This window comes from Mesoplodon densirostris, chromosome 2 (genome assembly GCF_025265405.1).
Source record: "Mesoplodon densirostris isolate mMesDen1 chromosome 2, mMesDen1 primary haplotype, whole genome shotgun sequence".
Taxonomy (NCBI): domain Eukaryota; kingdom Metazoa; phylum Chordata; class Mammalia; order Artiodactyla; family Ziphiidae; genus Mesoplodon; species Mesoplodon densirostris.
Genome location: NC_082662.1, coordinates 150760191 through 150785620, shown reverse-complemented (window position 1 = coordinate 150785620; position 25430 = coordinate 150760191). Strand labels below are relative to the sequence as shown.

At 39.9% G+C, this 25430-nt stretch overlaps 2 protein-coding genes across 2 annotated transcripts in view; one reads left to right on the top strand and one right to left on the bottom strand.

The window, feature by feature from the left end:
- NIBAN1 (niban apoptosis regulator 1) overlaps positions 1 to 18518 on the bottom strand; it is a 161253-nt gene extending 142735 nt beyond the window's left edge. The window contains exon 1 of the mRNA XM_060091144.1: positions 18320 to 18518. Coding sequence (XP_059947127.1) covers positions 18320 to 18374 — 55 coding nt within the window. The 5' untranslated portion in view covers positions 18375 to 18518. The remainder of the gene's footprint in view (positions 1 to 18319) is intronic.
- Positions 18519 to 18616: 98 nt separating this feature from the next.
- Positions 18617 to 24263, top strand: LOC132483238 (reactive oxygen species modulator 1-like). Its single transcript, XM_060088506.1, has 2 exons — positions 18617 to 18700; positions 23592 to 24263. The coding sequence occupies exon 2, from the start codon at positions 23942 to 23944 to the stop codon at positions 24173 to 24175; it is 234 nt and encodes a 77-aa protein (XP_059944489.1). The 5' UTR covers positions 18617 to 18700; positions 23592 to 23941; the 3' UTR covers positions 24176 to 24263.
- The last annotated feature ends 1167 nt before the right edge of the window (positions 24264 to 25430 follow it).

The window sequence follows — 25430 nt, the reverse complement described above, 5'->3', positions numbered from 1 at the left end:
AACTGACACAACATTGTAAATCAACTATACTCCAATAAAAATCTTAAAACAAACAAAACAACAGTTATTATTAGAGGAGACATTCATTGTCTATCTGAAATCTCCACTTGGATCTCAAACGTAGCATGTCCAAAAATGAACTCTTCACTCTCAAATGTGTTTCCCTCAGTCTTCCCTGTTTCGGTAAGTTTCAACTCCATTCTTTATGTTGCTCAGGTCAGAAATCTTGGAGGTGTCCTTGAGGCCGCTTTTTTTTCCTCCTATACCATAGACCTCATCAGCAAATCCTAGCAGGTCTACCTTCAAAATGTATTTATAACGCAACTACTTCTCACTACCTCCAGCTACCCCCTAGTCCAAGCCTTCCCTAACCTGGATCACAGATCTAGCTTCCTAACTAACCTCCAGCTTTCTCCCTTTTCCCTCTTACAGTCTGTTCTCTACACAGGAGTCAGAGAAATAGATTATTTCACCCTTCTGCTCAAAACTCCCCATGGTGTGTCTTCTTATTCAGAGTAAAAGCCCAAGTCTTTACAGTAGCCTGCAAGTCCCTCTGTGATGTTGCCCCACCTACCCACTGCCCTCCATCTTCCATTAGCACTCATTGCTTATTCCTCTCTAACCACACTGACTTCCCTGCTGTTCCTAAGGCAGGATAAGCTCCCTTCCAAATTCAAAGCTTTCGAACTTGCTCTTCCCTCTGCCCAGGATGTATCTCCCCCAGATATTCCTGTATCCCACTCTAGCACTTCATTCAAATGTCAGAGAGGGCTTCCCTGGCCCCTTATCTGAAGTAGCAGCCCTCATCACACCCTCCTCTTCTCTGTTCTTATGTTTCTTCAAAATACTCATTACCACATACCATCTTATTATTTGTTTATTTTTCCCCACCAATACCTCCATGATAAAGTCCCTCAAGAGCAGTTTAGTGTGTTTTGTTCATCTCAGTTCATGAAACAGGGCACATTCTATCTGATGACTAAAAGGAAAGATACACAGTGAATGCCTCACCAGAAGAAATAGGTCTGTTCCGTGACATTTTATAAGTTCATCCTAAGTAAGATTCTTCAGCGAGACTTAATCAATTCTATGACTTGTTTCACTAATAGGAAAACTGAGGCCTAAAGACAAGCCCAAAGTCACATGGTAAGTGTTAGAACCAGGACTCAAACAAGTTCTTCTGTACCAAGTGTCATGCACTTGTCCCTAAAGTCCATGCTTTCTATTGAGTATGGAGCATGCCGTAGTCTCAACTCCATGAATTATAGAAAATGTGCATCAGTTCAGTTCTGGTTCTAACTGGCTGACTAAGGATTTTAAGGGAAAAGACTTTATATGCTGTACAGTTTATTTAAAACCTTTTACTTTGGTTTTAGAATAAATAAGATAAACTATTGTAAATGATAAAACAGCTAACAGTTGAGAGTCTAAGTCCCTAAGAGTGTTAAGTATTTTGCAAGGATTAACACAGTGAATCCTTACAACCTCCATCTGGGGCAGTACTATGATCCCCATTTTACCATTGAAGAAACGAAGGTCAGAGGAGGTTAGGTAACTTTGAAAGCTTGCACAGCTAGAAAGTGACGGGCCAGAACCTGAACTAGTAGTCTGCCTGCAGAGCCAATGTTCTGTTGAATCACAAAAGCTGCAGAGGTAACATGTTTGATGAAAGTTTTATAAGGATTTATCTGCTCTGTAAGTTCATTTTATTTTGTCCACTTTCCTGAAAATGGAACAGATACAAATTATAAATACTGTTTTGAAAATTTTTATTACAAACTTAAACGTCTTACACTCATTTGCAAAATATATCATTTCTCCTTTTAATTCACAATGCAAAGTTGAAAAAATATCCCTAGAGAAACAATGAGTTTGGCTCTCAACACATCTCAAGACGTCAAATATTTTCATAAAAGCCGTACAGAGACACTAAGAGTTTGTGCTCTCTTTCTCAGACATCCATTGATGTTAATAACTGTGATGATCTGAAATAAGCAAAGTAGTTATGGTATGCCTCAAGAGTTTCTCGTGAAAGCGCCACAGAACAACACTGAAGAGAGGAAGTGCCAAGACAGGAAACACATTGGTAAGAGGGTCACCAAGTTGTCATGGGTCAAGAGGCATTCCTTATGGCTCTTCCAGAACTTACAATTCTAGGGACCACTGAAAATGCAGAGAAATGCAGGTTTAGAGACATCCCAGAGTCTAGATGACACATAATACTTTCCAAAGAGTGTTGAGTAAGGGGACTATTTATTTCAATTGCAACAGCATATTATATGATTCAAGAAGCACTTACATTTTCTTAAATTCCTAAAAGGGGAAAAAAAAGATTTATTGGCAATGCATCATTTAAGGTAAGGGTTTTTTGTCTAAACTCTTATCTTAAATATTATTTAAATATGCAATGGCCCAAATGTGATCCTATGAAAATCAGTGCATCAAAGAGGGAGAAGGAGCTGGAGGAAGGAAAAAACCTGGGGGAAGGAATATTCTGGAACAGAAAGGTCAATAAAGACTCAAGACATCCTCTCAAATTTGGCTATAGAATCCACAGTGGGAGCCAAGAAGAGAAAATGGGAGAAAAGAAAATGAAGCCCACCATTTAGTTCTTTTAATTGCTCTCCACTGTGCTCCCTCCTGGCTGGAAGAAAAGGGTGCTCATGTTAAGTACTAGGGTTCCACATGTTTCCATTCCTTCAAGACAAAATCCAGAAGAGATGAGAATAGTGTAGCATTTCTTTATGAGCTTAAACATTCAACGGAGGGAAATACAGGGGGGAAGAATGATCTCAGGACTTCTTTTATCTGGGATCATGAGGGAGGAAGTCAAGTATGAGCCAGTCTGTCTGCCCACCTGTGCCTGCCATTCTTCAGTAGCAAGAGGAAGCTGTACTTAAGTTTTAGACCTGGGGCTGAACAAGACATCAGATTGAAAGAAGAAACTTGCCATTTTCAGGATTTTATGTATAACTCTGAATTAGAGTATATTCTGGTATGGACTGGAAACTTAAAGTTAGAGCTTTTTGGTTTGGTTGGATTTGACTGAAAAACCATGGACTATGAAAAGAGCTCTGTCCCAGGAGTGTGGGGACCTGAGTTCCAGTCCCACATCTGCCATTACTAGCTATGCAGATAGGAGCAACTCAGTCTCTCAGATCACAATAAAGTGATTGGGTTAGATGTTTATCTCTAAGGTCCCTTCCAATTCTGTGAATCTTTATTCAAGAGCAGGAGCCTAAAAGAATTATGTGAGCCATAAACGTGAGTCTCAAATGTAATTTGAAGTTTTCTAGTAGCAGGTTAAAAACTTTAAATGGATTGGATTAATTTTACTTTATATTTAATGTATTTTATTTATATATGTATTTAATCCAGGACCAAAATAGTATCACTTCAATATGTAATTGCTATTAAATAATATTACTAAGATATTTTACATTCTTTCCTTTGTACTAAGTCTTCAAAACCCGATGTGTATTTTATACTTGCATCATATCTTTATTTGGACTAGCCATATTTCAAGTACTAGCCATATTTCATAGTCAAGTTTAGAGGGCTTGAGCTTTTCTTACCTAAAGATAAAGATATAGCTTATCTTCAAAGTGAGATTACATTTAAAGTAGAAAAGCTATTCATTAAAATGTTAGGGTCAACATATTGAAGATGTAAGGGAAGATGTGATCAACAAAGGGATTGGACTTTTGATGGCAATTGCCAAATGGAAAGATACAGAAGGAAGCTGTGTCATGTGGAAATTCAAGGGTTAGACAGAAATGATGTATGCCACCTCCAGGCCTAATAAAATGTTTGCACCTAATTCACCACTGTCCCTGACATATGCAGGTGTTCCATTAAGATCTATGTGGCCATAATAATAATAGAGCCACCAGATCAGGGGTTTCTAATCTGGGGTCTATGGATGTTTATGGAATCTTCAGATAGAATTCAGGGAGCCCAAAAATTGAATGAGGGTAAATAACATCTTTATTTTTATTAACTTTCAACTCAAATTCAGCATTTCCTTCAATTATGAATGTAGGCAAACCACAGTAGAATTCAATAGTACTTGTGACCTCATTCTCAACAGAGATCACAGATGTCTTCTTAGCACATTTCATAACTGCATATCGTACAACAGCACTTCATCAAAGTGACAGCAGTTATTAGACCCACCACGAGACCTTGTCATTGACTGCATTAATAAAGAAGCACATATATTATTATGTCACAGATTTTTAATGTATTTCGATATCTGTATATCAATAAAATTGGTTTCTTTTGTAAGTCTGTGTATTTTTTTTAATTAAAAAATATTATTCTGAGAAGGGGTCCATAGGTTTCAGCAGACTACCAAAAGGCTCCATGGCACAATGCACTAGAGGGAAAGACTCTGGGTCCTTGAATGACCCCAACCCCCTTCTCTATCCCACACCAAATCACACTGGATTGTGTAATGAGTGAGAAATAAATCGTTATCATGTCAAGCCACTGAGATTTGAGGAATGTTAGTTTCAGCAGTTAGCCCACTCCAATGTACAACTGAATATGTGGCTTCAGGCCAATGCCAACTGGTTACAACTGTGACCAGATTCCATACACTGAAGAGACAGGCACTGGCAGTTACAAGCTGGTAAACGGGGTCTCAAAAAAAAAAAAAAAGGCCCCTTCATGGCTGATTTATTTATTTATTTTTGGCTGCTTGGGTGTTCATTGCTGCGCGCAGGCTTCCTCTAGTTGCGGCGAGCAGGGGCTATTCTTTGTTGTGGTGCGCAGGCTTCTCACTGCAGGGGCTTCTCTTGTTGCAGAGCACGGGCTCTAGGCATGCGGGCTTCAGTAGTTGTGGCACATGGGCTTAGTTGCTCCACGGCATGTGGGCTCTTCCTGGACCAGCGCTCGAACCCGTGTCCCCTCCATTGGCAGGCAGATTCTTAACCACTGCGCCACCAGGAAAGCCTCACCATGGCTGATTTTAAACTACCAATATGATGTCACTGAACTCTGAATTAGGAAGGATGCCCAGCCAGTGTGAGTTGACTCCTGGAACATCACTGGGACTACTCTCCCTATGACATTTCCTAGAAGGGTGTCTTGCTATCACCCTCCCCTGGTTGGAGGGGAGAGGTGTGTGCAGAATCTTGAGAATAGTTGTCTAAAGGCTCCTATTTAAATCATCGTATCTGACTTTTTCATGATGAATAAATAAAGCAGAATACCTTAGATGCAGTCATTTGTACATTCAACAATCTGTTGAAAAGAATCTAATTAGTATTAATTACAATACTAGAGTGTCCCAACAAATTATAATGCCATTGCTTCTGCAGAGGCATTGTGTTTAAACACTCTGAAACATTAATTAGTCTACAGAACAAATGTGGGAGATAGGTATTATTCAGCAGTGCCTGAAAGCCAATTATTTACTCTGGGAAAGCCTGATGCTGTTCCTGATAGTAAAAAAAATTGATTATCATAATAGTAGGATTGGGAAATTCCAGAATTACTTGACCTTCATTTCTGACCTTCCTTTATGTCACTGGGCATTACTGCTGTCCCCATTTTACATGAGAAACTGAACACTGCCAGTTGACAGATCCAAAATCTACAGAGAATCCAGCTTCAGATTCAGCAAGTCCTCAGGAGATTATCATGCCTATTTTTCAAATTTGAAAGCTCCATTTATGAGTCTTTTGTGCCTTACTTCCCAAATATAAATATTTTCTTTTATAATGAAGAAGTTGCTTAAAGACAGAGTTAATTTAAAGTGACCTACTATGCCTGCTTTCACCTATTTGTAAATTCCCTGCTATGTTTTGCTAACATTTAGACAAATTTTACTTTCTGGATTAAGCTATTTATAATCTCATCCACTAAAAATATTCACTTCAAAAAAATAGTCAAATCATTTGGGGTTAAGATATGGAATCAAGGGTTTAGTAAATGTTTCAAGGGATAAATTACTGGCTTATCTCATTTAAAGTTAATAAGTGACTGTTCAAATCTTATCAAGCTGATGCTCCTTTCCATCAGAAAGCAGCTATGTGGACAAGAAAAAGCTATGTGGACAAGATCTGTAATTTCTGGAAGAACACTTGATATTCCATTGTTTATTCTCTGAGAAATTTACTTGCCTGGAACATAGTAGGCACTCAATAAATATTAGTGTTTAACGTTGTTATTATTATTATCATTCCTCAGACCAGGAGTTATCATTTTTAGTTAAGAATTGACATCCCAGTTGATATGCACAGGTCTTAGTTATGCTCTAAAATTATCTGCTTTAAATGTAAATAGTACAATATATGTATATGTATAGCTGATTCACTTTGTTATAAAGCAGAAACTAACACATACACAAAAAAGTTAATAAATCAAAAAAGTTAATAAACATAAAAAATGTAATAGTACATTTCAATTAATGTTACTAATTTAATCCTTCTTTACAATGAAACCATTTAAAATATTTATACTCCAGATATTATACAATATTATTACCATTGCTAGTAAAATTTACCTTTATTCTAACTCTAAGCCTACATCTGTTTTGTTTAGGCCATTATTCAGATATACCTAACTAACTCACTCAGCATGACTTACATAGGAAATAATTTTTAAAACAAACACGTTCACTCGAAATTGGGAAAACTTCTGAGTTCTTTTGAGCTAATCATAGAAATTGTCACTTGCCCTATGTGAGCCCCAGAGGTAATGGTACGTGACCACTACTAACAGTGTCCTTTTCGAAAGAACATCCACACTTTCCCTTTGTTTCTGAACTGACCCTGCTCATCTGTCCCGGCCCCAGACCAGCGCCATCTCAGCAGTTCTTCACGAAGATCTGCTCTGCGCCTCTCCCAAATCTACTGAGAATGTTGGTAGCAGGTAGTACGGCTACATTCTCCAACAGATGTTCCAACAGACTTCAAAAACACAGTATTCATATTGTTTTTTCCTAGAGACTAGAGACAAGAATTATTATTTCTATCTTCCATGTCTCTCCTCATTGTGTTCATGTTTTCCTCTACTTTAGGAAATGGAACGTATTTATAAAAACTGCCTTAACATCCTTGTCTGCTAATTTCTTCATGTCTATAATTCCTAAATCCATTCTACTGATGGATTTTTTTCCTTTGAGTTATGAATATTTTCCTGCTTCTTCATTTGCCTGGTAATCTTTGATCAGATTCTGGGTATTGTGAATTTTACATTGTTGAACGTATATTTTATTGTATTCCGATAAAGAATGTTGGACTTTGTTCAGGCATGCAGTTAAGTTACTTAGGATCAGTCTGATCCTTTTGAGGTTTGCTTTTACATTTTTTATTAGACAGGTCCAGACCAGTGTTAACATCTAGGGCTAATTTCTGTTCACTACTACAATGCCCTATGTAATAGAAGGTCTTTCTGTTTCATTTTGTTGTTGTTGTTGTTTTAAGGTCTTTCTGTTTTGGATGATGGGAATGTAAACTATTCCCAGCCCTGGATGAACGCCAGGAATTGACTCTATAAAACCAGATACACATGATCTTCTATTCTAGAAAATGGTCTTGTATTTTTTTTTTTTTTTTGCGGTACGCAGGCCTCTCACTGTTGTGGCCTCTCCCGCTGCGGAGCACAGGCTCCAGACGTGCAGCCCCAGCAGCCATGGCTCACGGGTCCAGCCGCTCCACAGCATGTGGGATCTTCCCGGACCGGGGCACGAACCCGTGTCCCCTGCATCGGCAGGCGGACTCTCAACCACTGCACCATCAGGGAAGCCCTTGTATTTTTTTTTTTTTTTTTTTTGCTCATTTTCTCCTCTTCATTTTCTTTGTTCTCTATTTCCTAGGACTTCTGTGAGTCAGATATTGAAATTTTTGGATTGACCCTTGAATTTTTTTTTATTATTGCCTCTTCTATTTTCCATATTTAGATCTTTTTGTTCTATTTTCTCCAAGATTTTCTCAACTTTGTTTTCCAGAAAACGATTGGATTTTTTAAATTCTTTTTTTTTTTTTTTTCTTTCTTTTTGCGGTATGCGGGCCTCTCACTGTTGTGGCCTCTCCCGTTGCGGAGCACAGGCTCCGGATGCGCAGGCCCAGCGGCCATGGCTCACGGGCCCAGCCGCTCCGCGGCATATGGGATCCTCCCAGACCGGGGCACGAACCCGTATCCCCTGCATCGGCAGGCGGACTCTCAACCACTGCGCCACCAGGGAGGCCCGGATTTTTTAAATTCTTGATCATTAGATTTTTAATTTCCAAGAGATATTTCTTATTCTATTATTGTCATTTCTTCATTGCATCCTGAACTTGTTTTCCAAACTCAATACATCTCTTATTTTTTAGGATATTCACTATAGTTAAAATTTTTTTCTCCTTTCATTCATTTATTAAGCAAATATTTATTGGTAACAAACCATATACCAGACACTGATCTCTCAAAACAAAGACCCTGCTCTTGTGGAGGTGAAAGTGCTGATAGGCAGGCAATAAAAAACTAACAAATAAGTATATTTTATGTCTGCTAGTAATAAGTGCTATGAGGAATCCCCTCCATCAAAAACCTTTCCCTCTTGCTCACTACATTCCACCCATACCACCCTTTCTTCAATTCCTTCAGGTTCCTTCTCCTCTTCCCTTTCTATACACTGTTCTCTCTACTCAAAATATTCTTCCCCATCCTCCTGAGCACTATATCTTAAGTATATCTCATCTCCTTGCTCTATCACTACCATCCGTTTTCTGTCTCAATACCCTTTTTACTCCGTTCGTAACATTTATCAAAACTCGTAATGTTGCTTACTTACCATTTAATAGCCATTCATGCTTCTCCCTTGCCAAGTGAGCCTTATTTTGTTCAGGTGTCCCTATAGCCATGTGCTTCAGTGAGGATAGGGCCCAGCCCCAGGCAGGGGTGAATCTGGATTAGTCTAACCAAATCATGATAATTCCATACTCTTGCCAGTAATAACTTAGGAAGGAATGTGTGACCCTGTTCTGATCAGTGGGATATAAAGGCAAGTCTGCTTGTAAGGCATCTGGAGAAGGTTTGCTCTTATAAAGAGACTCACAGAATAGATAGTCCTCTTCTTGGCCTCTGTAACATTGCTTTACTTAAGAACGTGATATCTTTTGCTACTCTAGTCATCTTTCAACCATAGGAGAGCTAGCCCACAGAAAGCAGAAAGATAGAAATAAGCTGACCTTTGATGATATCGCTGAGCCACTAAATTAGTCCTACCTTCATGTTTCGTTATGTTCCCGTGAGCTCTACTTGAGAAATCTACTAGAGCTTCAAACACCAATGAGACACCAACATAAGGACTGATGTATTCAGTAATACTTACTTGGAAAACAAAGATTAAATGAGAAAAAAAGAACATAACATAATGGTTATATGCCCTGACAAAGTAAAATCATAAAATAAAATTGGGGGAGAATTGGGATAGCATATACAAAAATTTTGTTACTAATTCTTAAATCAGCTTGTTCAACAGTTTTCTACAATCATAATTGATGGTGGTAGTATATTCTCTGAAATAGTTGTATATATTAAGTGGGATAACATAGATAACAATTTGAGGATATTTAATTCTACCGTCTATTGTGCCTTTGAGAACCAAGAAAAAGGAGATAAAAATATAATGTAGGAGATATACCTTTTTTTTTCACAGTTCTGTCCACTAAAAAGGTCCAGAAACAATGGCCAACCCAGTCATAGCAATGAGCCTCTCTAGGCCCGAACTGTCTTCTTGAATACCATTTTCCAGTAAAAGAAATCAGGGATTCTTATAGATATTGCTTATTCCAAGTATGGAATAGGAAATAAATGTGATGAACCAAGAACATCTTGACCTACTGGAAGGCAAGGAAGCTATTAAATACTACTAGGGTAATTTCAAAAGGACTCAGGAGCCAACTTGAAGAGGCTTTCATTGCCAGTGAGGGGAAATTCGGGCTTCAACAAGGATAAGACTTACAGTGGAATTCATAAGTTTACAATGATGTTTTTTAAATTAATTGGTCACCTTCAGGGGATGACAGGAAACCAACAAATCATCTTGAAAACTGGTAAATAAAATGAAAGGGTAAAGTTTTTATCCTGCCTTTCCTATATGAACTATCATATGAGGCAACCAAATAGTAAATAAGGAAAGTATCACTCTATAAAGCTATTCCAGCTAATAAGTGAAAACAAACTGACATAATTAGAATATCACCATTCTTCAATCCCAGTGAATTAATGGGTCCTGGCAATGAGCATCAGTAACCGCTAACATCACAAAAAGAGACAACCAAATGTTAGGTGCCTCCAAATGAAGAACACAGCACCACCTATAGCCTTGACAAAAGTATTAATCCTCAGTCTGATCACATCTCACTATCTCTCTGTCGATCTGTAGAAAATACAGGAGAAATGCGTGGAACTGCACCATGAACAAATTCCAGACCGTGGAAAACCCTACATGTCCAATAGCCCAGATCTGTCAACAGATCATTTGCAAGTAAAAGTCAGAGACGTAAGGGAAACCTGTAGATTAAAAGAAACTTAAAAAGATATTTTTATAATGGGCAAGACTAAACTATAGTGTTTAAAAATGCATTGTTGGGTGATAAAACTATAGGAAATATAATACGTCATAACTATAAAATCCAGGATGAGTAATGTGGTCATCTGTTACATTGGCAGCCCCGAACGAACCACAGCTCATGGTATTCATGACTTTGTGGAGTCCCCTCCTCTTGCATCTGAACTGGCCCTGAGACTTGCTTTAACAAATAGAATGTGGCAGAGTAATACTGTGCTGTCCTAAGGCGAAGCCATAAGAAGCTCTGGCAACTTCTAGAAGCTTTTGCATTCTTGCAAACCCTAAACTAACATTTTAAAAGTTCAGGACCCTACTGGAAAGACCATGTAGAAAGTCCACTTGGAGAGACAGCTTACCCAAGTTCAGACCAGCCACCAGCCAATCTGCCAGCTGAATGGACTCACAGGACTGACTACTAGGAAATAAGTAGAATCACCCAGTGGAATCCGAGGCAGATAGCAGAACTGCGAGGAAATAAATAGTTCTTTTAGGAGCCAGTATCTTCAGGGGTAGTTTTTTTTGGAGAGACAAAGGGGTCTCAGATTGGGATGGGGTACATGGAGGCTTCTGGGATGGCTAGTAAAGTTCTTTCCATTTCTTGACCTGGGTGGTGGCTACAGGCCATTTGCCTTGTAATGATGCACTAAGCTATGCATTTGTTTTGCATGGTTTTGAAGCCTATGTTTTATTTTTAAATAAAAGAAAAAAAATCCACATGATTTGGCATAGAAACTTTTACTCTTTTTCCAAAATTCCTTCAAACTATGGACTTTTTAAAAAGCACTTCAAGCTTCCTAGTAAAAAACTTTTGATTTATTCTGTTCCTATCTACAGCAATATCCAAACAACATCAAGCATAGAAGTATAAACTTCTTTGGGTCTTAGACCTTGCAATTTGCAAAACTGAATTAATTTCTTTCATATATCTAGATCTTTTCTTCTCTCCTGTGAGAAAAAACATGTAGTACCAAAAAAAAAAAAAAAAAAAAAAAGAGGCACTTTTATAAGCTGGCCTGCAATTTCTCATTGGCAGCAACTTGCTAGTCTCTTTTTAAAATGAATTTTCCAGTTTCAAAGGAGAAAATCTGTATTGCATTTGGGATTGTGCGTGTGTGTGTGTGTGTGTTTTAGTTTGGAACTGTTAGAATTTCAGCCCTCATGTCATATGTTTTACTAAAGTGCTTTTAACAGACTGTGGCAGATGAATTGTGCTCTTTTATTCTTTTGTCTTCCTTTTCATTATTATCCTCACCTCTGACTTCATTTTCCATTTCACAAGGCAAACTGCTGTTTGTACCTTTTTTCTTAAAATGGTGTTAGTTAGCTTTCTGATTAGGAGATTAAAATTCACTGTCATAATGCACGTTGCATATTTTGTAAAACTTTCACAGTACATTTATTTTAATTAAATTAGAAACTACTGTCACAAATTGTGCTCCTCCTGTTGCACTTCTTACCTGGGAACCCAGTTCAGATCTTTCCAGAGAACAACAGAGTAAAACCATAATCAGTTCAGTAGTCCACAGCAAAAATAAATAAAAATCACTATTGTCATTCTAGGAGTTACTATTACTAAAGCACCCATGATGAAGTGATCCTCTTGTAGCCAATGTCCATAGGCAAAAAAAAAAAAGTGTTTCATCAAAACCAGATCTTGATTTAGCACCTGACTCTATGCGTTCATCAAAACATGAATTGGGACCAAAGAGGGAAGATCACTCTTTCTTCCAAAAGCACGGGAGAAAATACTGATTTGTCTCAGCCTAGGGTCTTTATTTTTTTTTTCTTTTTGCGGTATGCGGGCCTCTCACTGCTGTGGCCTCTCCCGTTGCGGAGCACAGGCTCCGGACGCGCAGGCCCAGCGGCCATGGCTCACGGGCCCAGCCGCTCCGCGGCATATGGGATCCTCCCAGACCGGGGCACGAACCCGTATCCCCTGCATCGGCAGGCGGATTCTCAACCACTGCGCCACCAGGGAGGCCCTAGGGTCTTTATTTTTGATGAATCTAAGAACCTCAATTCACATTAAATTCCCAAAGTCTTGATTTCCATTCGCAAAGACTAAAGGTAGTAGAAAGTAATCATTGCCACCCGAAATTCCTAATCTGCAATAGTTTTCCTAATGCAAAACTCCTGCCAGCTTCATTAGTAGATTGTCATTTTTTAAATTAAAACATAATGGGATCAATATACCTTTGTGCATTATTTACACAGGGCCCTCTCCTTCTTCTTTTCTCCCGTCCCTGCTCTTCCCACCTGAGGCACTGCAATTCCTCACTTCTTAGGAGAACCCATTTATTTCTACAAATTAGGAACTGAGACAAATACTAATGGGATAATTCTTACCCACTTCCTACTTTCTTTGGATTAATTTTTCTTGAGGGGGACCTAGTAAGGCAGCACTTAGTGTACTGGCTAGAATGCTTTGGGCCATAAATAACAGAAGAAAATTATATTAGTTAGGATAAGTTTGTGGATAACAGTAATAGCACAGATAACACTAGCTTAAGTAAGATAGAAGTTTATTTCTCCCTTATTATGGTCCAGAGGTAAGTAGTCCAAAGCTGGTATGTAAGTTCTACTACATTAAGTCCTCAGGAACCTAGGCTCCTTTGTCCACTTATTCCACTTTGCATGAATTCCTTCTTAAAGGACAAGCCATAGTCCAAGATGGCTGCTCCAGTCACATTTGCAATCTAGCCAGCAGTATGGAGGACAGGACAAAGAAAGGCACACCCTTTCCCTTTAAGGTCACTTTCTGGGGACTGCATACAGCACTTCTACCTACATCCCATTAGCCAAAACTCAGTTACATGACCCTATCTAGTTGCAAAGGAGACTGGGAAATATCTTTATTCTAGGAGTTCATGTGGCCAGCTAACATTTGGAGGTTCTATTATTTTAAAAAGCAAGAGAGACTTATACTAGGCGATAACTAGAAGTCTCTACTAGCCCAACTCAAAGAGGACTTAGTATCTATCATAACAAGAAGTACTCAAGAGTAGGGCAGGCAATCAGCGAGGTTTGTTGGGCTCCAGCTTCTCCTCTCGGAGACTGCCTCAGCCTGGCACTGCTCCAGGTGTTGCCTATGTCTTAAGCTAGTGACTCTCCTGCTCAACAAGATAAAAACAGCAGTTCCAGGCATCACATTTCAGATGCAACAAAATCCAAAAGAAGGAGAGAAAGAATACATCTCTTCCCTTTGTCTCCTTTTGAAAAGGGAAGAAAGTTTTCTTAGAAGCAGCCTGCAAAGTTCCCTTCAAGCTTCAATGGACAGGAACTTCCCTGTTGGCGCAGTGGTTAAGAATCCACCTGCCAATGCAGGGGACACAGGTTCGATCCCTTGTCCAAGAAGATCTTACGTGCCGCAGAGCAACTAAGCCCGTGTGCCACAACTACTGAAGCCCGCGCGCCTAGAGCCCGTGCCCCACAACGAGAAGCCACCGCAATGAGAAGCCCACGCACCACAACGCAACTAGAGAAAAGCCCACACACAGCAACAGAGACCCAATGAAGCCAAAAAAAAAAAAAAAAAAGCTTCAGTGGCCAGATTTCATCACAATCCCATGCCTTGTATACAGCTGACCCTTGAACATGAGGGGGGGATGGGTGTGAGGGGCGCCTACCCTCTGCACAGTTGGCCCTCCATATATGCGTTCCTCAGTAACTGCAGTTCCTCCACATGCCCAGATTCAACCAACTGTGCATCATATAGTACTGCAGAATTTACTACTGAAAAAACCCTGCATATAAGTGGACCCATGCAGTTCAAATCCATGTTGTTCAAGGGTCAACTGCAATCACTGACAAGAACACACCACCATGATAGGCATGGACCAACCCGCACCCATCTCTCAGAAGCCATAAGTGGGGCTAGCCTCTCTGAAACAGAGGGCTGCCCTAACAAAATTGGGGCTCTGTTATGAAAGAGGAATGGGGAAAGGATGCTGGGTTGGCATCTTATAGTGTCTACCACACTCTGTATCCTAAAATTCCATTACAATATACAGTTGACCCTTGAACAACATATGGGTTTGAACTCCGTGGGTCCACTTACTTTTTTTTCAATAGTAAGTACTACAGCACTACATGATCCACAGTTGGTTGAATCCGTGGATGTGGACCCATGGATAGCAAGGAACCACAGTTATGGAGGGCCTACTATAGGTTATACATAGATTTTCAACAGTACTGAGGGTCAGCACCCCTAACCCCCATATTGTTCAAGGGTCAACTGTACTTTTACTAGAGATAAATTGAACTCTGAGATTACATCAGACCAGTTCTTTTGCCCATCTCCTACCAATAAATTACAGCTGAAGAACAAGCAAATGTGTGGACAAATAACTACGCATCTAGGTTGAGTAGACTGCAAACTCCCTATCTTCCATTCACCTGGTCTAGGGAGACTTCACTCCAGACACTATAATCAGCATAAATTTCACATACAGCCACCTAAGTTAACCCTTATGGTATAAATACGAGAAAATTCCTCTGAGAGAAATACATGTTGTTTTTAAGCTGAAACTCATTTCTTACTTTATAAGCATCAGATCACTGATGACTATTTCAGAGGAAGCTGCTTTACAGGTTAGGTGTGGCTGACATTGCGATAGTAAGTCTAGGAGAAGAACAGTTTTCCTGACTGCTAGTTGCTGCTACCAGGCCTACAGGTGTCCTCCAGCATCCCCCAGCCCACCCCCAAGAACCCAAGTATCCCTCAGTTCTCAGCCGCAGCATTGATTTTCCAGTACTTTTCCGGCCCTCCACAGGACATATGTGAGAGAGTTTTCAAGTCTGTTTTCTTTTGATTCATCAACAATTCAATGGTAATTTTTTAAAGGAAATAAAATTATTGCTTTAACAGGAAAACACTGTGCTTTTTGAAGCTGTAGTTCACTTTTAGGCATACCAAAAGTTTAAAAGGAAAAAAACACAGGGCAGAAAAAGAGAAAAGTGCCCTAAATTGACCACTGATGCCCGGATTTTATGAGGTTTCTTTCTCATTAAAGCAAGACCCTTTTAGGTCACTGCTAAAAGCATTCCTGACGGCTAACAGATGACACTACCCATGTGATTACAAGCTGGCCTTAGTATTGTTTATTAATAGCAACATCTCATCAAGGGAAGTTACTGAAAGACTCATAGACACATCCCCAAAATGTATTCTGTTGTTAAGGAACATGAGCGCGGTACTAATTTTCAAAACTAACATCTTTAGAAATGAAGTAACTCCTTTAACACTTCTGATGCCCCTTTACCTAGAGATTTACCAAATCTTAAGAAATAACGTACTTTCAAAATATCCATGGGACAAAGATCACTATTAACACAAAGTTTTGAGGCACACAAACCAAGTGACAGCTGTTAAATGATTTGGCCAAAAGTAAGTGCTGATACAGAATCATTAGCCTACTAGAAATACTGCTGCTCATAACACGTACAAGATTAAGTTAGCAAAATTCACTCCAAATGTATTGACTAGTTATTCTCCATGTTGGCAAAGTTTATAAAGCTTGAAAGAAAGTTATTTTCTCAGCTACAGGAGCTTTCAAATCTGTATTTCACTGGCGGCTACTTTATGAGAAAGGTTATAAAATCGTGCTTAAACTTTACTGTCATACTTTCAATTGTTCTGCTTACAATTAAATCAAAGCTTGAGAATATTTGTGGGCTAATGGATGGGCAAAGCAGTGAAGACAGGGTTATGGTTTTTTTCAGGGATCTGGGGCTTCAAAACCATCAGGAAATCACAGCCTCATGAACTTCTTTTGCTCATGCACTAACAATTCACACCACCATGCATTTTTCCAGTGCTCTTTTCTCTTTTTGGCAAGACTAGTATTCTCAAATGAGGCAACTTCTCATTTTCTCTGGAGGTATTCTAACTTTAACTCTTCTCTTCCCTCCACGCCTACATACCTTGAAAGTGCCCTCCCAAACAAATAATGAGGAGATATAACTGAACAAGACTAGAGGATATAATGACTGTCACACAATCTGCTCATAGTTTTATGCATTCGGAATGCATTTATTACAAGTCCTTACTGTGTACTAGATAGCTCATATTTTTGTATGTCATAATTTAATTTCAGAATGAAAAAGGTAACACATTTTCTTATCACATGAGTACAATGCTTGCATCAGCAGCAACATCCATGATAACCATGAAGTGTTCTTCAAGCAAGTTAACCCCCTCACACTGCGGGACTTCCACTGATTACCGTAGAGGCCATGCTGCAACTTGATGTGCTTCTATGCTTTTTAGTGAAACAAAGTTTTATAAAATAAATGCCATAAACATATTTTGCTAATAATTAAATGCAAGCCCCTTCTCACAACGTTCTAGTACATTGTTCTTTCAGTCCCCTGCACATTGGTGTAAATAACAAGCATGTAGCCAAATTTGTAAGATTAAGGCAGACTTGGTTTAGCTCTTTTTCTAATATAAATAAATCATCCATCTTTCCCCCATTTTAAATAAACAACAGCAAAGGGATACTTGACCAAGTTTTATTCCCCGACAGTAAGGGTTGTTGATGATCTTCTACCTCTCAAAGTACCAGAGCAGAAGTCTGGAAAATCAGTTAAATTGCTCTCAAGTGCCCTAATTTGATATCCCTTTTAAATGGTTTTAAATGTTGTGGCGACTGAAAGAAAATTTGGAATAAGGACACTAAATAAATGCTTTCCTCTTAGGAAATGGTTCAGGGGCCAGAAAGAGGTACCAGAAAGAACTTTTTTTTTTTTTTTTTTTTTTTTTTTTTTTGCAGAATTAGGGTAAAGCCAGAAAAACACTAAATTCACAAGATAACCAACTGTTAGGTAGTGGTTGTCGGCAAGGTTTGCGGGGGAGGGAAGAGAAAGAGGCCAATTACACCCAGGAGATAAAGAATCATGATTTCCTGCAGTTTCAGCTCAGTTTGGGTTTTGTTTTCTTCTGCCTCACACTCTTTACTGTATCACTATATCCCAGAAAGGCTCTCGAATGAGTTTCTCCCCATAAACAACTTTAGCAACTGTTACCCAATATGCCAGTGTTCCTCTTTCGGTTTCCCCCAACCTCTCACCCCCGGGAAGAGAAGGGAACCGCACAACCTGGGGGCCTGATACATTGTCCTTTCTGCCTCTGATGAAATCATCCCACAAGTGACACTATGAAGCTCAAGTAAAGCTGTAGCCGACGCTGCGTCTTACAAAACCAGGTCAGGGAAATTCTGCCTTATATGCCGGGAATCCCCAGGGGAATCTCTAGAAGCGAGGGGACATCCCCACTGTTCTCTCTGCGGCAAGTTCAGAAAGAGCTCAGAACTGAGTCCAATGCCAGGTACAGGACGGCGCGGTGTTGCTGGGCCGGGGGCGGGGTGTGCAGAACAGACACCGAGGCGGCCCGAGTGGAGGGAGCTGGGTGGTCCTCCTCTCCACAACCTGCACCTGCGTCTCCCAACCGCCCGGCGGCGCTTCCCTAAGCACCCCCAGACCCTTCGCCCTGGCTGCCCCGCACCCAACCCGGGCCAGGGCGCGCGGGCCGAGCTGCCGTCCGGTTGCGGGAACCCTGGCTGAGCGTCCCGTGCGCCCCTGTCATCCCCGCGCACGCCGGTGGAGAGCGGGCCGTGGCGGGCCGTGGCGGGCAGGGGCGCTGCGGACGCCGCTCGGGTCGCCCCCTCTGGGACCAGTACCCGGGGGCCCAGCCTGGCCCAAGGCTCCGGGCGGACGGGCGTCGCGCTCCCGGGAAGCCCACGGCGGGCGTACCTCGGATGTAGGCGCACTTGCCCTCGTCCAGCTGACTGGAGGCCGAGCCGCCCATGGCGACGGTGCGGGAGAACGCTGAACGCCGCAGCTGCCTGACCCAGTCCCTGGGCGGGAGGGACTGATACTCCCGTCGGCGCCCGCTGCCCGCTCCTGGAAGTTGATGCGACGGAGATCTGAGCTCTGCAATTAAAGGGCAAACTTCCTCCAAGAGGCGCGGCCTTCTGGGGCGCCTCCTCCGGGTCCGCGCCCTCTGAGGATCTGTGGGCTGGCCCGGGGCTGTCTTCCCGCCTTCGTTTCACTGGGGAGCTCCGAGGGGATGTCTGGTCTGGAAGGACTACTCCCCGCTTCTTCTCTTCGCTGGCTTCTTATTTTCACCTTGGGGTAAGAGGACAATTTCCCTAGCGACTGGAAACCTCTGTGAGCTGGAACCTTCCCCCTCACATCTCACAAGGTGGAGTTCCAGAGCTCCTTGCTTTGCACGCCCTCCTCTCTGGTACGGAAGCAACAGTTCTTCTCAAGCATAACCTAAGAACTCTCTCTACCGCCACACACACACACACACACACACACACACACACACACACACACACACACACTAGAAAACAGTTCTTCTCAAGCATAACCTAAGAACTCTCTCTACCGCCACACACACACACACACACACACACACACACACACACACACACACACACACACACACACACACACACACTAGAAACTCTGGGAGTGGAGCCCAGCAATCTGTTTTCACAGGCACTCCAGGTAATTCTGATGCCTGTTGACGTTTGAGAACCAGTGGTAAACTGTCCCTTCCTGCAGCCAAGAAGTTGGACCAAGGAGGGAGTGGGGGATGAAGGGAAAAAAAGAGAGAAATAGAAAAAGCTAGGGAGAACCGAAGGCTGGGCCTTGATCAGAGTCTGCTCTTAACATCTTTAGGTTCGGTTCCTCCCCTCCGCAAACTAGAAATAGTTCATTAGAAAGTGCACTTGTTCTTTTCCCACAACCACTGTTTAGCTTGGCAGCTTCTCCCAGACAAGAACCAGCTTGGTAGAAGGGTCACCACTCATTTCTTCCTATTCTTAGCAGTCAGATTTTAGTGATTCCTGTTGACTTAACCTCCAAGGTCAAATGGTCTGTTCACACAAGAACCAGGCATGTGGAGGACTTTGAAGGCTTTTCCCTCCAAGGTTAATTATCTAGCATTTTAGCACAAAGATTTCTCATACCTCACACCCAGTCTCTCACACCTTACGTTCCAATCCATCAGCAAATCCTTTCAAATCTACTTTCAAAATACATCCAATATCCAACCATTTCTCATCCCCTCCACTGCTATCAACCCCATCATTTCTCACCTGGATGATTACAATAGCCTCCTAACTGGTCTCCCTCCTTCAGAGAAAAAACCACAAAGTCTATCACAGACACTCAGCAGGACTTCCTCTCTGCCCTCATCTATCACACACTCTCCCTCCCCCTTGCTCTCTCTATTCCAGCCCTACTGGCCTTTTTGCCTCTTCTAGGACACACCAAGCTCAGGGCCTTTTTTGCACATGCTCTTTCTTCACCTAGATTTCTCTTCCCTCAGGTAATTCACATGGCTTACTCTCCAATTCTCTCACTTCATTCATAGCTCGTCTTAAATGCTAACACCTCTGAGAGGCTTTTCTTAACCCCCTATTTAAACACTAGCCTTCATCTCTCTGCCTCTTACCCTTTCTTATTTCTATTCATATCACCTAGCATCATCTGACATATATTTCACTGTCTGTCTCTCCCCACTGAGATGGAAACTCCATGAGGTCAGGGATTGTCTTTGTTGATACTGTTGTTTCTTGGGGTTTTAAAAAAATTATTTGTTTTCTTTTTTATTATTATTATTTTTCTTTAAGGGCAGGGATTTTTATGTTCTCTGATATATCTTAAATGCCTACCTAGAACAACACCTAGCACATAGTAGGTGCTCAGTGGATAGCTATTGAATAAGTGAATGCGTGAAATATAAAATATAAGAATCTGCAGTCAATGAAAGCTGTGATCTCAGTAGATAAACAGCATTTCCAGATAACTATTCAATGATTTAAACAATTCAATGTTCAACTCTTTTCTCAATATTCTAGTTGGCTCTATTAAGTATATTTTCTCAGAGTAATAATTCCTTTCATTATATAAATTGCTATAATTATGCCTCAGAATACTGTTATTGTTATTAAAGAAAACTAGTCTGGATCTCCTGCCAGAGTACAGTTTAAGCTTGTCTTAGCTCTTTAGCTCTTATTTGGGAATACACTGAGAAAAGACTGTTGACACTGATCTATCATTCTGTGCTCATTTGTAACATTCACAGAATGAACAAGGTACAAGGAAGGACTTTGTATGGTGTACTTATTAACAAGCTTTGTAACCAGACAGTTCCAGCTTGGAATCCTAACCTGATAGATAACTTAATAGCCATGTGACCTGGTCAAGTTTCTTAACTTACCTGTCTTAGTCTCCTTATCTGTTAAATGGAGCTAATAACACTTACCTCATAGTACAGTCAAAATTAAATTTGATTGGGTCTGTGAAGCACTTAACATATTCCGAGGAACATAATAAGTGTTCAGTAAATGGAAACTAGGATTGTTATTATCAGTAAGGACAGAGTGGTCAAAGAGGCAGTTTTCTAGAGAAAGTGTATTTTAATTGGACCTTGAAAATCACTGATGTTACATTAAGCAAGAAATTCTGCTCCCTTTTTTCCCCAAATAAAGCTCTTTTTCCCCAATCAGTTTACAGGAAAAACTAAGGAATTCATTATTTTAGTCATAGTATTTAATATTTGCAAATCCTATGCGGGAATCATTTTATTAATCACACACTAAAATGAGTCTCCAAGCAGTTCAATAACTTTATGAACCAGATTCAATTTCATATGATTCAAATCAGCTAGTTTAGAAAATTTCCTTTGCAATGTTAGTTTTTGTATTGCATCAGTGTTTTTGGTCTTAAAATACTCTTGAGACCATTTCTTTCAGGTAAGTTTCACATACTAAAATGATTACCTTTTTTTAACATCTTTATTGAGATATAATTTGCCCATTTAAATTAACTTTTTTTAAAGGAACAAACTAGTTTAATAGACATTTGGCACATTGAAAATGTGTCTGTGTCTTGGGATTCCCTTGCATGTCATAGAACTTTGAACCCCTTGTTTGCCATGTTCTCATTTGAGTTACTGACATCTGTCTATTTGGGAATTTAACTGCCTACAGAGCAGGGACAATCTCAAACTGTGCATTTCCCCAAGTACCTTGTACTTCCCTGTAATATCGGAGTATAAACTCTGTAATGACTTGATTGACTGGTAAGTATAAACAGTAGGTCACATCAGCTGTCTAATTTAATCTTCACAAAAACCCACTGAGGTAGGCACTATTATTATCACCATTTTACAGGTGAGGAAACCAAGATTAAGAAGTTTAAGGAATTTATCGAGGTCACCCGTCACCTGGGCTTACCTGACTCCAGAGTTCATCCTCTTAACCATGATACTGCTTCTTCTATTTTGAATCTTGCTTTTGTTTATTTACATAAGTAACCAGGTTTTACTATAGAAAAATTAGACACTACTGATAAACAAAAAGAAAAAAGCTGGAAAATTCACCCAAATCCCAACATCAATATCTTTAGATAACCCCAATCACCAGTTTGATGTAGATTCCTACAAATTTACATACAAATGTATATGCAATTATAATTTATAACTATATATACATTCATTTATAATTACTTGTTTATCAAAATGAAATGATGTTCTATATGTATTCTGTAATCTGTATCATAATTTTTCATCTGGAATATTTCCATCTAAATATTTAGATATAGGTCCATGATAGTTCATTGTATAAATGTAAATTAATTCACCTATCTACGAGCAATGGATGCATACCTATTTCCCTACTCCTCAATCACATTGGACATTGGCATATCTTTTATTATTATTATTATTTTCATTATCCCATTTAATATTTGGCAATTTGGGGAGTTGAAATTGGTATAATGTTCTATTTAATTTTGAAATTCTTAACAAGAAGGTTAATTATTTTTTCCATGGATTTTCTGGCCATATGTGTTCCTTTCTGAATTGGCTATTGTTATACTTTTCCATTTTCCTATTGATTTCTTATTCTTACTGATTTGTAAGAGCTTTATATATATTAAAGACATTTACCTGTTTAACACACACTGCAAATTAAACACATTTGGCTTATTAAAACATATTTCCTTATGTTCTTTATTGAATAATCTTCTTTGAAGATTGTGCTAAACATAGGCAAATTATAAAGTCAATTTGTCCCTGACCCTCTCCCATCTTTACTTAACACTCTCTTCCCCTCTCCTCTTTGTACAATTTCTAAAGAAGGCCTAATCTTAATATCTGTTATAGGTTGTTGTACAAAATAGGGTTAACTATTGAAAGTCATTTTATGAACTGTTTTTGTTTTTTTTTGTTTTTTGTTTTTTTTTGTTTTTTTTTTTTTTGCGGTATGCGGGCCTCTCACTGTTGTGGCCTCCCCCGTTGCGGAGCACAGGCTCCGGACACGCAGGCTCCAGACGTGCAGGCTCAGCGGCCATGGCTCACGGGCCCAGCCGCTCCGCGGCATATGGGATCCTCCCAGACCGGGGCACGAACCCGTATCCCCTGCATCGGCAGGCGGACTCTCAACCACTTGCGCCACCAGGGAGGCCCTGTTTTTGTTTTTTTTTTAATGAAGCTCCTTCACTTACTAACAAGATTGTTGCAATACTCTAATACGTTCTGTCTTTTTCAGGGGTATAAGCTTTAGAAATCCTCATTCTGATACTGACTTGCCACATGACTTGGGGAAATAAAGTTTGTAAGCTTTATATTTCTTTTCTTCAAATTGGGTATCTGAAAATTAAATGAGATCATATATGTAATGCACTTATTACATATGAATATGTCTAGCACATATTTAGCACTCTCTAAACGCTAGCATGGTAAAGGTAAAAAATGAAAAGGTGTTTTACTGTTTGGTTATTATTTGCTTTTATTAACATATCAATGTTAGTTCTTTTTACTCTTGTTCTTATTACAGTACCTTTAATTTGTGACCAGCAAATCACACTTTCCAGGAGACAGGACATTAGGATCAATTTTGAAAAGGAAAAGACGTGCCCATTATGTTTTAATTGTATATTTGAAAGACACAAAAATCTGTTTTCGTAAACAAACTGTAGAAAATTAACTGGATAAAATCTTTTCTAGAAAGAATATGTAGAAGATGGAATCCAACTTCTTCTCATCAGTGATTCCTGAGGGGAAGTTTCAGAAGCTCCAAGGATGTGTGGAATTTTTATTAGAAAAATATTTTTTTAAATTGAGAAACATTACTTTTGCTCAACCTGCTTTTCAAATATGAATCATCACAATTTTATGTAGACCTCCAGCATTGTGCAAGACCTTAGACATAGAGTAGAAGTCAAAGTATTTTAACAGAAACCGATAAAGGCTTAAAACTAAGGATGACAAACTCTAGACCCAGTGGGGCAGTTAGATGTGTATGGACCAATCTTCAAATCTGACAAAGACCAAAAGTGACGAAGGCCACAAGCGAGATGCTGGTGGCCTCGAGTCCCTATGCACAGTTCCAGCCAAGCTGCTTCCACCTCGTGAAGATGGGTTTTGTGATGGGTTGCACCGCGGGCATGGCGGCGGGGGCGCTCTTCAGCATCTTTTCCTGTCTCAGGATCGGAATACGGGGTCGGGGTTTGATGGGCGGTGGCAGGAAAACCATGATGCAGAGCGGCGGCACCTTTGGCACATTCATGGCCATCGGGATGGACATCTGATGCTAATCAGGGCAGTGGTTGCCCACTACATCCACCCCCTCACATCAGTCCCAGTCCGTGTACCATAATAAAACAAGTCTTTGATTTAAGAAAAAAATTTGACAAAGACCAGACCAGCATAGTTGCCCTTGTGAAATCTATAACCGTATTATTGCCATAGATAAACAGATTATAGGGTTCTTCTGAAGGCGGGACTCTAAACTACCTTGTACTTGGACAAGTTAGTTGTTAGTTTAGTACTAGTGCACAAAGAAAAGAGTGCCACCTGCTGGACCAGCAATGATACTCCCTCCCGAGCCAGGGCTTCATGGCAAGGAAGACAGACACTCTGATCCAAATCAAATTCATATGCTTGTCTTTAAGTTAGTTTAACAGACATTTGGCATTATTCAGCTATTCCTTATAAGCTTCTTTTGCTCAGCTGACAAATGAATTGTTCTTCCAGAATAGATTTTTCCTGTCAAATTTATTTGGGGGGCTAATTCAATTATTTTATATTTTAAGGTTATACTTACTGTTTATAACACACAGTTTGACCTTAATTATAATCCATTTTGTAAAGCACTGTCTCTTGAATTTTTCCTCTTGCAGTCTCAGTTCACTCTTTTCTTTATAATGCAAGTCACCAATACATTAATTCCCCTAGTCATGTATCAATAGTTGTGAAAAGTAATATGCCAGGGCTCTGACTTCTATTCTGGCATGCTTGAATGGGGAGATGGGAGGAAGTATTGGCAAGGAACCCCAGGGGGATGCAGGAACAGTGGGACTGGTCCATCAAGGTGGGGATGGATATTACATCACTGATATTGTTTAGAATTTCTGTACATGATGATAAAAAAAAATACAAGCTTAGTTTTATTATTTCTTTTCCAAGGACAGACCACTCTCACAGCATCTTCCCAATACACCGCCAAATATTTGCACTCACAAATAGTGTGAGGAGAAGGGCAGAGATGTCCAGATTTCTATGCCTTGTGTATGAAAGAATGTATCCTTCTATATTGACATGATTTAGTGAACCTGATTAAAACTGTCTTTATCCACACTGTCTTAAGTCCTTTTCTTATTTTGACATTATACCAATTATCAGTTCATTTATTGATAAGTTGCAAATGATAAAGCTATCATTTTAAATACCTTAAGGTGAATCAATTTAATCAGATTACATTCTCCTAAAATTTAGCTAAGATCAGCTCACTGCAAGAATAACAGTTTTGAAAGAGAAAAAGAGTAATCTAGGAGTGTGAGGACT

Excerpts from the sequence above, each read along its gene's own strand:
- LOC132483238 (XM_060088506.1), top strand. The coding sequence starts at position 23,942 with ATGCTGGTGGCCTCGAGTCCCTATGCACAGTTCCAGCCAAGCTGCTTC.